The sequence below is a fragment of the Antechinus flavipes genome, chromosome 4 (assembly GCF_016432865.1).
Source record: "Antechinus flavipes isolate AdamAnt ecotype Samford, QLD, Australia chromosome 4, AdamAnt_v2, whole genome shotgun sequence".
In the NCBI taxonomy this organism is placed as follows: domain Eukaryota; kingdom Metazoa; phylum Chordata; class Mammalia; order Dasyuromorphia; family Dasyuridae; genus Antechinus; species Antechinus flavipes.
The window spans coordinates 13647623-13659989 of NC_067401.1; the positions used below are offsets into that span (position 1 = coordinate 13647623).

The 12367-nt window shown below is 42.0% G+C and overlaps 1 protein-coding gene across 4 annotated transcripts in view; it reads left to right on the forward strand.

The window, feature by feature from the left end:
* The window catches only part of YEATS2 (YEATS domain containing 2), an 89952-nt gene that overhangs the window by 48344 nt on the left and 29241 nt on the right, over nucleotides 1–12367 (forward strand). For 3 of the 4 annotated variants that reach the window (XM_051991845.1, XM_051991841.1, XM_051991844.1), the window contains exons 12-16: nucleotides 2886–2989; nucleotides 6511–6618; nucleotides 7331–7498; nucleotides 8820–9078; nucleotides 11267–11428. In XM_051991845.1, the coding sequence (XP_051847805.1) occupies nucleotides 2886–2989; nucleotides 6511–6618; nucleotides 7331–7498; nucleotides 8820–9078; nucleotides 11267–11428 (801 nt within the window). The remainder of the gene's footprint in view (nucleotides 1–2885; nucleotides 2990–6510; nucleotides 6619–7330; nucleotides 7499–8819; nucleotides 9079–11266; nucleotides 11429–12367) is intronic. The other variant, XM_051991843.1, reaches the window with a different exon arrangement.

The window sequence follows — 12367 nt, forward strand, 5'->3', positions numbered from 1 at the left end:
TTCCTCTCCCCCTCCCCCCAGTATCTCAATCTATAGGAACTCAACTTCAGATTCATTGGAATTATTAATACTGTTTTGAAGAGACACCTCCTGGCAGTTAGTACAAGTCGTCATCTTCTTGTCCACTGAGTTGTGGTCTTAGGTCCCAAAAGGGTCATATGGTACCAGGGTATGGTCAAAGCTAAGTTGGAGCTTGACTCTTTGTGGCATTGAGGCTAGAACTACCCATGATTTCTGAACTGCTATTTGGCTTTAAAAACTAAATTTAGTTTTAATATTATAGGTCCTTGAAGGGACCTCAGAAGGCACCTAGTCCGTCCTCATTTACAGAAAAGGAAACTGAGGCTCAGGGAGGGGAAGTTCGATACACAGGCTTTTACAGGCAGTAAGTTTTATTTCTTAGTTCTCACTTAATTTTCATTAAGCTGGAAAACTTCTTACTCCATAACTGCCTCACATTGGCAGTTGCTAAACATTCAACATGAGTCTATACCTGCACTTAGGAACATGCACTTTCTGGCTCTTCACTTCACTGGCCGTAAAATTTGGAGGCCTTCCTGGGAGAGGGCAGTTCAGAAGATTCCTTGTGGACCACTCTGAGGTGACTGTCAGCCTGGAAAGTTGAAGACTTAAAGTAGTCATGTGACTTTTATATATTATAGTTGGATGGAAAGTAGAGTGAACTTACTTAAATTAAACAAAGGGACTTAAATTCTTAAATTCTGAAAGAGTTTAAGTAAGTTACATTACCTAAAAGGAGGAAGGAAGAGTGAGTTCACATGGCGGGCAGTAAATTAAAAGCTGGTTACTGCTAAGAAAAAAGAGGAGCTTAGCTAGAAACACAGGTTTGGAGTTGAGGAAAGTTCTTAGAGGATAAATCAAAGGAAATTAGAGGGTGTCAGATGTCGGTAAATGCTAATGATTTGCTCTCAGGAAGGATGGTTGTGCTCGCTGGCAGACAGGGCACGGTGCTACAGTTAGCAACCAAAAGCTTGCCTTCTTCATGTCCCGGTCTGACTGTTGCAGCTGGCTTGAGAAGAGATACACACTTCATTGAAGTGAGGCTTGTCAGACTCCCTGAGGTCCCACTGACTTTCCGGCACTTTAATTTCTTCAGATAGAAAAAGGGCCAGAATGACCTGCTGGGGTTATCGGAGGCCCCAGTCCCTGCCTGCCCCCTGTGCGTGACAGGCTTGCTGCTAGGTTCTAGGCTCTCCATCCCTCTCTTGACAACCTTCCTATATTCTGTTGGATTTTGCTTCTCTTACCCATTCTAGAAGGGTTAGACATAAGTATTTTGTTTTCCTCTTTTTCATTAATAAAGGTTCCCCAATCTCTACTCCGAGTCCATCTCCTTTACCTCGGATCCCAACTTCCACTCCAGTTCACATGAAGCCAGGGCCCTCTGACTCTGTTATTAATAATCCTTGCATTCTCCCAGACAAGCTCCCAGTGCAGGGGGGGTGGGAGATAATTCATGGTACACTTTACTTGTTCTGTTAAGGTTGAAGTCTTAGCGTGGATTGATCCCTACAAGTCTAGTGGGAGATAGAAAATGTTCCGACAAACAGCAGCAGAAACACTTCGGAAAGCTAGCCGTGTGATGCTAAAAAGGCTTTTATAGTCCTGGAAGATCAGAAGGACAACGTTTCTTTTTTCTCTTCAAGAAACCTAACAATGAGGTGGTCTCCTGTTCTTTTATCTTTGAACACTTGGATGCGTGTCTCTCAGAGCTCTCAGAGCATTTTCAGAATTCTGTCTTGAACTGAAGGAGCCAGGAATGTGTGGGGAATGTTGCTGATGCCAGTGGACAGAAACCTGGCAGGTTTTTTAAAGGCCCCTGGGACCGTGGCATTTAGCTAGGCCGTGTGGCATGGAGAGCGAGAAGCCCCTGGGGGCAGGTGCTCAGGAAGATCTGGGCTCTCATCCACCCACTAGTGGGTATGAGGTGGCGGCCAGAAGCATCAAGCGCCTTGTACCCGCCCAGAGCTGGGACTGAGGTGACACTGGCGAGGTCTCTCCGCATGGGCAGTGCCCCACACCGTGAAGTCACACTAGGCCTCTTTTACCTGAAGTTTTGGTTTCGTGTGATCCATTACATGTCCGATAGGAAAATGATTGTCCCTCGGGGGGGGTTCCAAAGGTACTACCATTGCTTCAGCTCTTTTGGGGAGCCCCTCTTCGGAACTCTCACATCTCCTTCTGACTCTTCTCAGTGGCGAGTTGTCTTTACTAGAAATAGGATTTTATTTTGGAAAAAAGACTTTGGGGGCCAAATGTGCTGGAGGAAAACCCTGATCAGCCTCTGGGTCTCTCCCCTCTTGTTCCCACTGTTGCATTATTGACAGAACAGGGATCACCAGCTTCCTGGTATTTGGAGTTGGACTGAAGTGTACCCCACAAAGCAAGGAGCCTGCCTGAAATTGGTGCTGAGAGCAATTCCAAAAGTGTCCCCAGGAGGCTTTGAATGGCAGCAGTGGTCTGAGAAATGTGCAGTCCCCCAGGGACAGTCCTGAAAGGCAGTTCTCATTTGAATGTAGAGCTCTTCTCCCAGGGTCTCATACACAGATATGTAGTTATCTTTTACTGAATTATATTTTAATGGATTAAGAGTATCTCTTAGATAAATAACCTGACTGTAAGTCCTCTTGTTATCTTCTTTCTTATCTTTTTCTCTCCCTCTCTGAATCCCAGGTTATCATGGGTTGTAGAGCTGAAGCATTATTTTTTTTTCCCATAATAGTTTGAAATTCTTTCTTTTTCAGCTTTGCTTGAATCATAAAGGTGGAAAATAAGGACTAAATGGAAAAGAAGGAGAGCAACTATCAAATACTTTAAACTCATTTTGCATGCCTTAGTCTTAAATCAGATCTTTTTTTCTCCAGGAAGCCCCACCAGCAAGTTGTCCAGTGCTTCCCAGACTACCCAAGGAACAGGCTCTCCCATTCCTAAGATCCATGGAAGTAGTTTTGTCACTTCTACAGTCAAGGTAACATCTTCTCTATGTGATTGCATGTGTCTATTTTAAAAAGTAAGCAAGTTCACCCAAATTGTTTCTCCCTGTAGAGGATTAGCTTTTTGATGGCAGGGCCATTTTATTTTTGTTGTTGAATCTCCAGTGTCACTCATAGTAGGCACTCAGTAAATACTTATTGAACAGTTGAAAACAGTAGTTTTTTCAGTTGACTTTGTACATTTTAGGAGATAAATTCCTAGAGTTCAAAAAAACCTTAGAGATCATTTAGTCCATCCTATAACCCAAGGTTTACTATATCTTTGATATAAAGGAAGATTGCTCACGTGAAAAACTGCATTTGGCAACAGAGGACCCTGCATCTAAATCCTCGAACTGCCTTTTACTCTCTGGGTGACCTTCATTTCCCATGCCTTAGTTTCTTCCTCTGAATGATGAGCAGATTATACTAGAGAACTTCCAAGAATTTTTCCATCTCTAGATCAATAAAGATTCTTCGATCTTGTCTAGCCATCAAGTCTCTGCTTAAACCTTTCTGTTTATAGGGAGCGCTGTCATTTCTGCAGGTAGTATACCTGCCCCATGGTGAAATAGCTTTACCAGAGCTACTACTTGTGTGCTTCACCAAGATTTTTCCTTCATCCATCTACTATAGTATTATGAAATAGCAAAAATTGACTTTGCTGTCCTGTCCCGCTTTCACAGGTGAAACATTGCTAGTTCCTCAGCTTTTCCTCATAAAATAAATCCTACCCATCCGGTTATCTCCTTTGAACACGTTCTTGTCTGTTGGTCTTCCTTCTTACAGTATGGTACCCAGCACTGAACAGAGATCTCCAACTAAGTTTTTGCTGCTTTCCAAAGACAGTGCAAGATGTGTTTTAAATTCTGGGTAGTGATTTTAAAATACTTCTTTTTCATTCAGACTTTTCCCTTGTTTGATCAATTCTTTGCCTCCCCAAACCCCAAATAATTAGGCTGTAGGATTTAGAAGGGATGTTAAAGGTCATTTAGTCCAACCTCCTCATTTTACAGGTGAGGAGACTGATACCTTTAGAGGGGCAGTGATTTGCCCAGAGTTATAAAAATAGTAAGTAGAAGGTGAACTGGCTTAATTTAAATTCACACACTGTAATGCCCAAAATAACCTTTTAGAAAAAGTTACATAATTCTCTGGATGGTAAGTTCTTGGAAAGGCTTTTTTCCTTAGGTCATGCAGAAAGTTATGGCCTTCCATTCTCCTAATTCTTTATAATATGACTGTTGATATTTAAATCCTATTGACGCATTTTGGTGAAAAAAGTTGGTCTAAACCTAATTTTTGCCAATCTGATTCCAAATTTTTCTTGAATATTCTTTTCATATAAGGAACTCTTACTCCAATAGTTGGTGTTCTTGGGTTTATCAAAGACTAGACTCTATTTTTGATTACTCCTGGGTCTTGCTTAATCTGCCATATTCCATTGTAGCTTTTCTGTTTTTTAACCAGTACCAAGTAATTTTGATATGATATATTTGGAGAAATGGCAGTGTACTTCCTTCCCCTTTCATTTCTTTTTATTTTGATATTTCTTGTGGGATTCTTGAACTTTGATTCTCCAGATGAATTTTGCTAGTTTTGACTAGTCCTGTGCTCTGAAAGTTTGGTATGTCTGTAAATTTATTTTAGTGTTTTAGACATTTTCATTGTCTACGTATAAGCTCAACTATGAATAATGAATATCCAATTTCTTGTCTAGCTTATTTCCATTGATTTTTACTTGTAATTGTTTACATTTTGATTGTGGCTTTGTAGATTAACTCCCATATGTTTTATGATATGCATTTTGTATTTATTTTGAATGAGATTTCATTTTTTGTCTTGTGGCTGTTTTTTGTTAGTAATATACAGATGCAGAAAGGATGATTTGGCAGGAGAAGGAAGGGAGAGGGACTTTATGTTGCCACTTTATTGACATTAATTTTATCTATTGGTTTTTTATTGGTTCTGGCATTATCTAAATAAATCATCATATCATTTGTCAACAAAAACCTTTTTTCTTCTTACCTAACAAGTATATTCCTTCTAATTTATTTTCTTGTCTTACCACAATTTCTAGGATGAAATCAGTTGATAGTAGTGAGTAGTTCTTATTGGATGGAACTTTAATGATCCTCTCTTAGAAATAATGTTAGTATATGGTTTTGTGGCTATTTATCCCATTTACAAAAAGGTTCCTTAATACCTACACCTTTTAATGTTTTTAACATAAATGAATATTGTTTTCAAAGATTTTCCATTAATTGATATAAAGATGAGTTGTATTGTTTTTGTTATGTTTTTTAGGTTTTCTAATAAAAGTGTCTGAGACATAGAATGTGTTTAAATATTCTGTTGACTGAATATTGAAGCCATTCCAGCACTCATAATAGAAATTCATAGTGAATAAGTTTTTAAAATAGGTCACTTCTGTCTTGAATAGTTTATTCAAATTTTTTGTTTCAATTACTAATGATATTAGCCAATAATTTTATTTTTATGCCTGATCTCTCCCTTCTTTGGTTGTCAGCATGTATTTTTTTTTCTAGAAGGAGCTGGCTTAGATACCTTTTATTTCTGTTGTGATAATTTATGTAGTATTAGGGTTAACACCACCATCTTTAAAGAAGTCCTGGAATATCATCTCTCAGGAAGGCTGTCGATGTGATACTTGCTTGGTTCTGAGTGGAACCAGAAGGCCTGAGATTCCTTCTAAATGTCAAATTTTATGTTTCCAAATTAACTGTAATGGAGAGAGGCATTTTGCTGTTTAAATTTTTAAATTTGCATTAAGTTTAAAAATAGAGGCAGCTATCATGCTGAATTCTCATCAGAAGAATGACCAAATGGGACTAATGGTAGAGCAGCTCCCCCTAATGGAGAGGTAAAGGGCTAAGCCTACAGAATGAGAAAAGTTTATTTTGGACAGGCCAGTGTGTTTTGAAACACTATGTATTTGTAAGTTTGTTTTGTTTGACCAACTATGCTCTATGTATTTGTAATTTTTTTTTTTTTTAATTCTTATTTGGGAGGAAGCTCATGAGGAGAACTGATTAAAATAAATAAAATATTTTTAAATAAAAAATGAGAAGGTTCCATTCTGGAGGGTTGAAGTAAAAAAATTAATTAAAAATGAGACTGACAGATTATAAAAGCTTACATTATATAAAAACTATGCATCTTCAGAAAGTTGATATTTTTTGTTGTAATTGCAGTCACTGAAAAATTGTTTTATCTTCAAAAGAAAAAAATTGACACGGTTTAAAAATATTTACTATGTCTGTAGTTTCCAAACCAAGCAATGAATGGTGTTTGAAAGGAAATCTTCGATTAACATGTTGATGTAACAGAGGACATCCAGCTGAGGCTAGGGAGGCTCCAGAGAATCGTGTTGAGTAGTCAATCTTCAGATTTCCCGAGTGGTCTAACCTCGAGAACTCAGTACAAGTTATTGGAGTTCAAGCTGATTTTCTCCAGGTTTTTGGTTGCCTAATTTTATACCATCTTGCCTACCCAGCAGGAGGACTCCTTGTTTGCGTCTATGCCTCCTCTTTGCCCAATTGGGAGTCACTCTAAAGTGCAGAGCCCCAAACCTGTCACTGGAGGCCTTGGAGCTTTTACCAAGGTGAGTATTTGTTTTCAGGGCCCCATCTCAACTCCTTGCCCATGGTCGCCTATCTCTGGGTGGATTAGGGTGGCGGTGATCTTTGGTTGGTGTTCCACCACAGGTTTGTGCCTTCATCAAGCTCCTTGGGGAGTGAGATGCAGCATCAGGATTCTGGGCTCTCCTGTCTGGGGGCCCCTGAGGGTCCGTGTCTTCCCCTTTCCAGCCTTGTGTTTCTAATTGTTATGGAAAAGATGGCATGGTCAAGAAGGCCCATCTAACGTACCCATAAGTGGGGTAGCCTACTGGGGCTGCTTTAGCTGAGAAAAATCTATCTCTGGAGCTTTTCCTCCTCGCCTCCCCTCCCTCAGACTCTCCCCCATCTGACTGCTAATCTGTAGGACAAACTCAGGCCCTTGAAGGCAGCTCTCATGTCTCCACCAAGTCCTTCTGGTCCCACCTGGGAGCCCTCCTCTGCTTGTCAGCCTCCTTTCTAAAATGAGACCCCTAGAATGCCTCATCCCTCACAGATGTGAAGAGGTTGGTGAAGGGATTTTGTGGGGGTATTCACAGGATAAATGCTTATTTCCCATACACTCATGTCCAATGGGAACTTTATCCAGGTCACTTCTTGCCTTTCCTTGCAGACCCCACTTCACTAATTTGTTCATCCGGCAGACAGACCGTCTCCAGACTGGGGTGCCTTATTTAGTGTCTTTGTGTCTCTTCCAAGGTGATCATCAAGCAGGAGCCTGGAGAAGCCCCCCACATGGCCACCTCAGGAGCCTCCAGCCAGCCATCTCTGCCTCAGTATGTGACTGTGAAGGGGGGTCACATGATAGCTGTGTCTCCTCAGAAACAAGTCTTGGCTGCAGGAGATGGGACTACTCAGTCACCTAAGGTACAGGAGCCATTCTCCAGGGTTTGTTAGGGGAAGGGTGGGGGCTCTGGATCTGGGATCCAGTAACCTGGACTCCTTGCTCATTGCCGCCAAGTGACCAGGGCAAGTCAGCGTCTCCGCATGAGGCCTATTGCTATGCTGCGGAAAAAGCACTTGCACTGCTCACTGGGGTCAGTCTGGTCATATAACTGAAGCTGTATCCAGGGGACCCTTCCCATTTTTGTTAGCAATGACTAGGAGGAGTAGCTGATAATATCGGAGATCCTACAGCCAAATCCCTGAGCATCAGTCTCAGGCTGAGGTTAGGATCAAAAGTGACCTTTTCTGGGGACCCCAAAATCATTGAAGCAGGAGAAAATGTTACCTCCTTTGCCTCTTCCCCCCCCCCCCCCCCCCCCCCCAGTCAAGCTTCCTTGAGCCTGGACACCCTTTCTCAAATAGAGACAGAGAATGCTTCTTAAGCTTCTTCTGGTATTTGAGAATTTGCCATGTGGGTAGATTTTAGGAGAAATATGTGTTGCTTGAGGAAGGAGGAGGAGGACAGGAAGCTAGAGAGACAAGAGAAAGAGAGGCATTCTGAATTCTGTGTGGTCTGCTCCTTTGAATCCCTTAGTGCATTCTGTACAGCCCCCACTAATTTTAGGTTAATGTTGATTAAAATTACAATATTATCCCTGTCAAACTAATATTCCAAGTGTGGAAAATCTCTTTCTTCTTCATAACTACTGATTAAACAATTGATCAATTAGCAAACAGCTAAGTGCCAGGGACTGGGTTGGGCACTGGGGATACATAAAAAATGGTCTGAAAATTAATTGGCTGTCCTATTTGAAGATATTCAAGGACACTTGTAATACACAGTTTACTGGGGGAAAAGACCTTAATGTAGTCTTTATGGCTTCTGTCCTACTTTTACTTTTTCTGGGATGAGCTTGTGCTGTTGTTCTCATCTTGTCAGTAGAAGTTACTAAGTACTCCAAGCTCTACAGTGGGAAAAAAAAAGCAAAAATCGGGCCCGGCCATCAGCAGGATTATAGTGATTTCCACTAGTTGACATTTAACCCAAATACCATCCTGAAACTTTGTGCCAAGAAGGCACATTGCCAGTTACACGCCCAGAGCAGCCAGCTGTTTACTCTCTGATGACTGGCTTAGGTCCATGTCACATGCTTAAGGTGCCTGGCTTTATTGTTATTGTTCCCGTGGGAATCGTCTGAGCTATGTAGGATCACCTGCCTCTGCTCCTGGCTCCCGAGAGGTGCCCGTCTTCGCCGAGGACCAGGAGGCGGAGCCCCAGTGACGTCTGCTTTGTTTCGCGCAGGTGGTTGGCGTGCCGGTCGGCTCTGCTTTGCAGTCCACAGTGAAGCAGGCCATGGCCATCAGTGGGGGCCAGATCCTGGTGGCCAAGGCCAGCTCCGCCGTTGCCAAGGCCGTGGGTCCAAAGCAAGTTGTGACCCAAGGAGTCGCCAAAGCGATTGTGAGCGGGGGTGGAGGGACCATTGTGGCTCAGCCTGTGCAGACCTTAACCAAGGCTCAGGTGGCTTCCACTGGAGCCCCGAAAAGTGGATCTCAGGGTTCAGGTAACAGTATTATTGGTCAACTTAGGGAACTTTTTGGGGAAGGGGCAGCCATGCCCTGGCAATGGAACGTCCACATTAGTAATCAGTGTGTAGGAACTGAGAGACATTCCATCTAACTGTCCCCATGATATCAGGTATGGAGGACCCTATAAAAAGAGTTAATATTTACTTCAGGTTTTCATAAAACACATCTTGCAGGATGACTATAAGTAAGCATTTCACTATCTGAAGCACAATTGTCAAATGTCCTAACACCTTTCCTAAGGATCATTCCAAACTCAGGCTCTAGTTCAATCGTTCCTTTTTTTTTAAGCTTTTTATTTTCAAAATATGTGCACAGATAATTTTCAACATTCACCTTTGCAACACCTTGTGTCCCCAATTTTTTTTCCTTCCCACTTCCTCCCCTAGATGGCAAGTAATCCAAAATATAATAAACATGTGCAATTCTTCTATACATATTTATACAATTATCTTGCACAAGAAAAATCAGATCAAAAAGGGAAAAAATGAGAAAGAAAACAAAATGCAAGAAACAACAATAAAAAAGTGAAAATGCAACGTTGTGGTCTACACTCAGTCCTCTCTCTGGGTGCAGATGGCTCTCTCCATCACAAGACCATTGGAACTGGCCTGAATCATCTCATTGTTGAAAAGGGCTACATCCATCAGAATTGATCATCATATAGACTTGCTTCAACTATTTATTTCTAGACAGATAACTCCTAAATGTACATATTCAGCCCCTATCCATCTTCCCCTTCAAGCTCCAGTCTTTTACTTCCTGCTATCCTCATGTCCAAAACAGTTCGTAATTTTTCTCCCTAAAACTATCTTGCTTCTTTGTGTATTTCTGTGAAAGCCCCATTTTTCATTTCCCAGGTTTGCAAATGTGGAGCCACCTTCAATCCTTCTCATTCACCCAACCCAGTTCCTGATGAGTGACTTCTTCACCACGTTTCTCATCTCTACCTTTCCCTTTACTCCTGCCAGTGCTCCAGTCCAGGCCTTAACTACCTCTCACCTGAACTTTTGAAACAACCTCCTCATTGGTTTCCTTGCTCCTGACCTCTAACCTAGGGCTTCTGCACACTTTGTGTCATAGCCTCCTTGACAGCAATCCAGTGAAACCTCTTAAGTTCTCGGGACCACATTTTTAAATTCATAAGATAAAGTGCATAGAATTGCAAGGGAAGGCAAGATGAGAGACATGTGACGGAGAGCTCCTCAACAAATGGCTCCTCACCCAGCTCACCTGACTTTCCTGTGCCCTGACTTGCTACCTCTTGACTCAGTGCCTCTTAAAACAGCCCTCTCCCCCACACCCAGAATATTCTCTGGCTCTGCCTCTTGGCCCTGGTGCCGTGCTTCTGAGAGTCTGTCTCGGTCCCAGGTATTTGTGTGTCTGCTTCTGTCATAGCCTCTGGCAGAATGTCTGTCCCGTCTAGCCCGGTGTCTAAGATAGGTTTGAGTGGAAATCTTTATCACTAAAAGTCTCTGATTCTCAAGTTACTTCTCACTTTGATAGGCCTTAACGCACCCTTTGCCTTGACAGTTTTCCCCCTTTGGATTGTGATGTCAAGGAGACTCAGGCTGCATTGGTGGCCACCCGTGCTCAGGCTCAGTGAGGGACTGGGGAGGCCCCCAGGGGAGCACGCAGCCGCTCTGTGACTTAGTGGAAGTGCAACTTCACGGTCCATCCTTTATGGCCTTTACGTGCTCTCTTGATAATGGATCTTGAACATGATTTTTCTTCGTTTGAACCAAAATAAACATTCCTCTTCACTGACCAAAGACTGAGGAATTCAACCCTGAAAAAAAGAGTCAGCTAGAGGCCAAGTGGCCAAGCATAGCATCGGAGCAATTCTCAGAATCTGTCCCAGAATGCAAATAGCCCAGAGATGGGCTCCAAGTTCAGCTTTAGCATGAGAATTTATCCATTCTCTGTCATCAAATGTCTCCTCCTCTTCTTCTTTCCCACCCCCTCCCACTATATATGTAAATAGTTACTGTTTATGTCTGCATTTACATATTAGTGTTGACTCTGACAGTGCTATTATTACAAAGAACAGCCACTGTTTATGTTCACCTTTTCTCACCGGTCATTTCAGTAACTTGAGATTTATTTGTTACTCATGTATCTGTTTTCAAGTGTTTCATTGCCACCTGCCTTTCTCTGTCATTGTAGTGATGGCTACTTTGCAGCTGCCTGCCACCAATCTGGCCAACTTGGCAAATTTGCCTCCTGGCACCAAACTGTACTTAACAACAAACAGCAAGAACCCTTCTGGAAAAGGAAAACTTCTGCTGATCCCTCAAGGGGCCATCCTGCGAGCTACAAACAATGCGAGTGAGTCTGTCTTCGAATCATTTGGTTGTTAGGGAACTGGACGGGGTTATCTGGGATCTGGAAAATGAACTGGTCAGGCTTAAGGGGCGGATGGCAGCTTGGAGAAACATGATGGGGGGGACGCCTCCTTGGCCATCTTTTAGAGGGTCTCAGCTCTGATTTTTGACTCTTTTAGTACCAGGAAAATGTGCTCATTCTAAATATTTTTGTGTCACTTAAGACACTTAAGGCTTTGGGTGTATTCCAAGGGAAAGGCTTGGGGCCTGGGAGGACTCATTAATGTCAGTGACACTGAGAAGAAAAGGATAACAAAAGCCCCTCCTCTCTTCTTCTCCTTCTCCTTCTCCCCCCTTTCCCCCCCCAATTAGGCTGTCAGTCCCATCGGGTCTTAAGAGATGAAACTATTACAACTAATAGTGTATATGTTTAGGCTGTGGAGGTAGTGGCCCTAAAGTGAAAGATTTGCATCCTCTCTACCTGATACTTTGTATCTGTTGTGTAAACACCATAATTGAAATCCAGTTGAATCTCTCTTTCTTTTTTCCTTAAATACAAATTGATAAACAAAAAAAATAAATAAAAGAACATTTCCGTGTACTCAGACCCACATAAGGAAAGGATTCGGTAAAAACCATGAATTTCCATGTTCACCCTATTTTATTTATTTATTTATTTTTCGTTTTGCTCATTCCTTACCCCGCCCTATAGAAGGTTACCATTGGGCATGAATGTTTGTGTGTGTGTTGTGTGTACGTACATATACATTCACACATGCATACATACACGTGTGTAAAAACTGTATTTTGTATTCTTTTTATCAGTTATTTCCTCCAGAGTAGATAGATTCTTCATGAGACCTTCATAGATCTTGTGTAGGTTATAGGATTTTAACACTGAAAGTGATATAGTCTCATTGTGAATGAATTGTTCCTAGAGCAA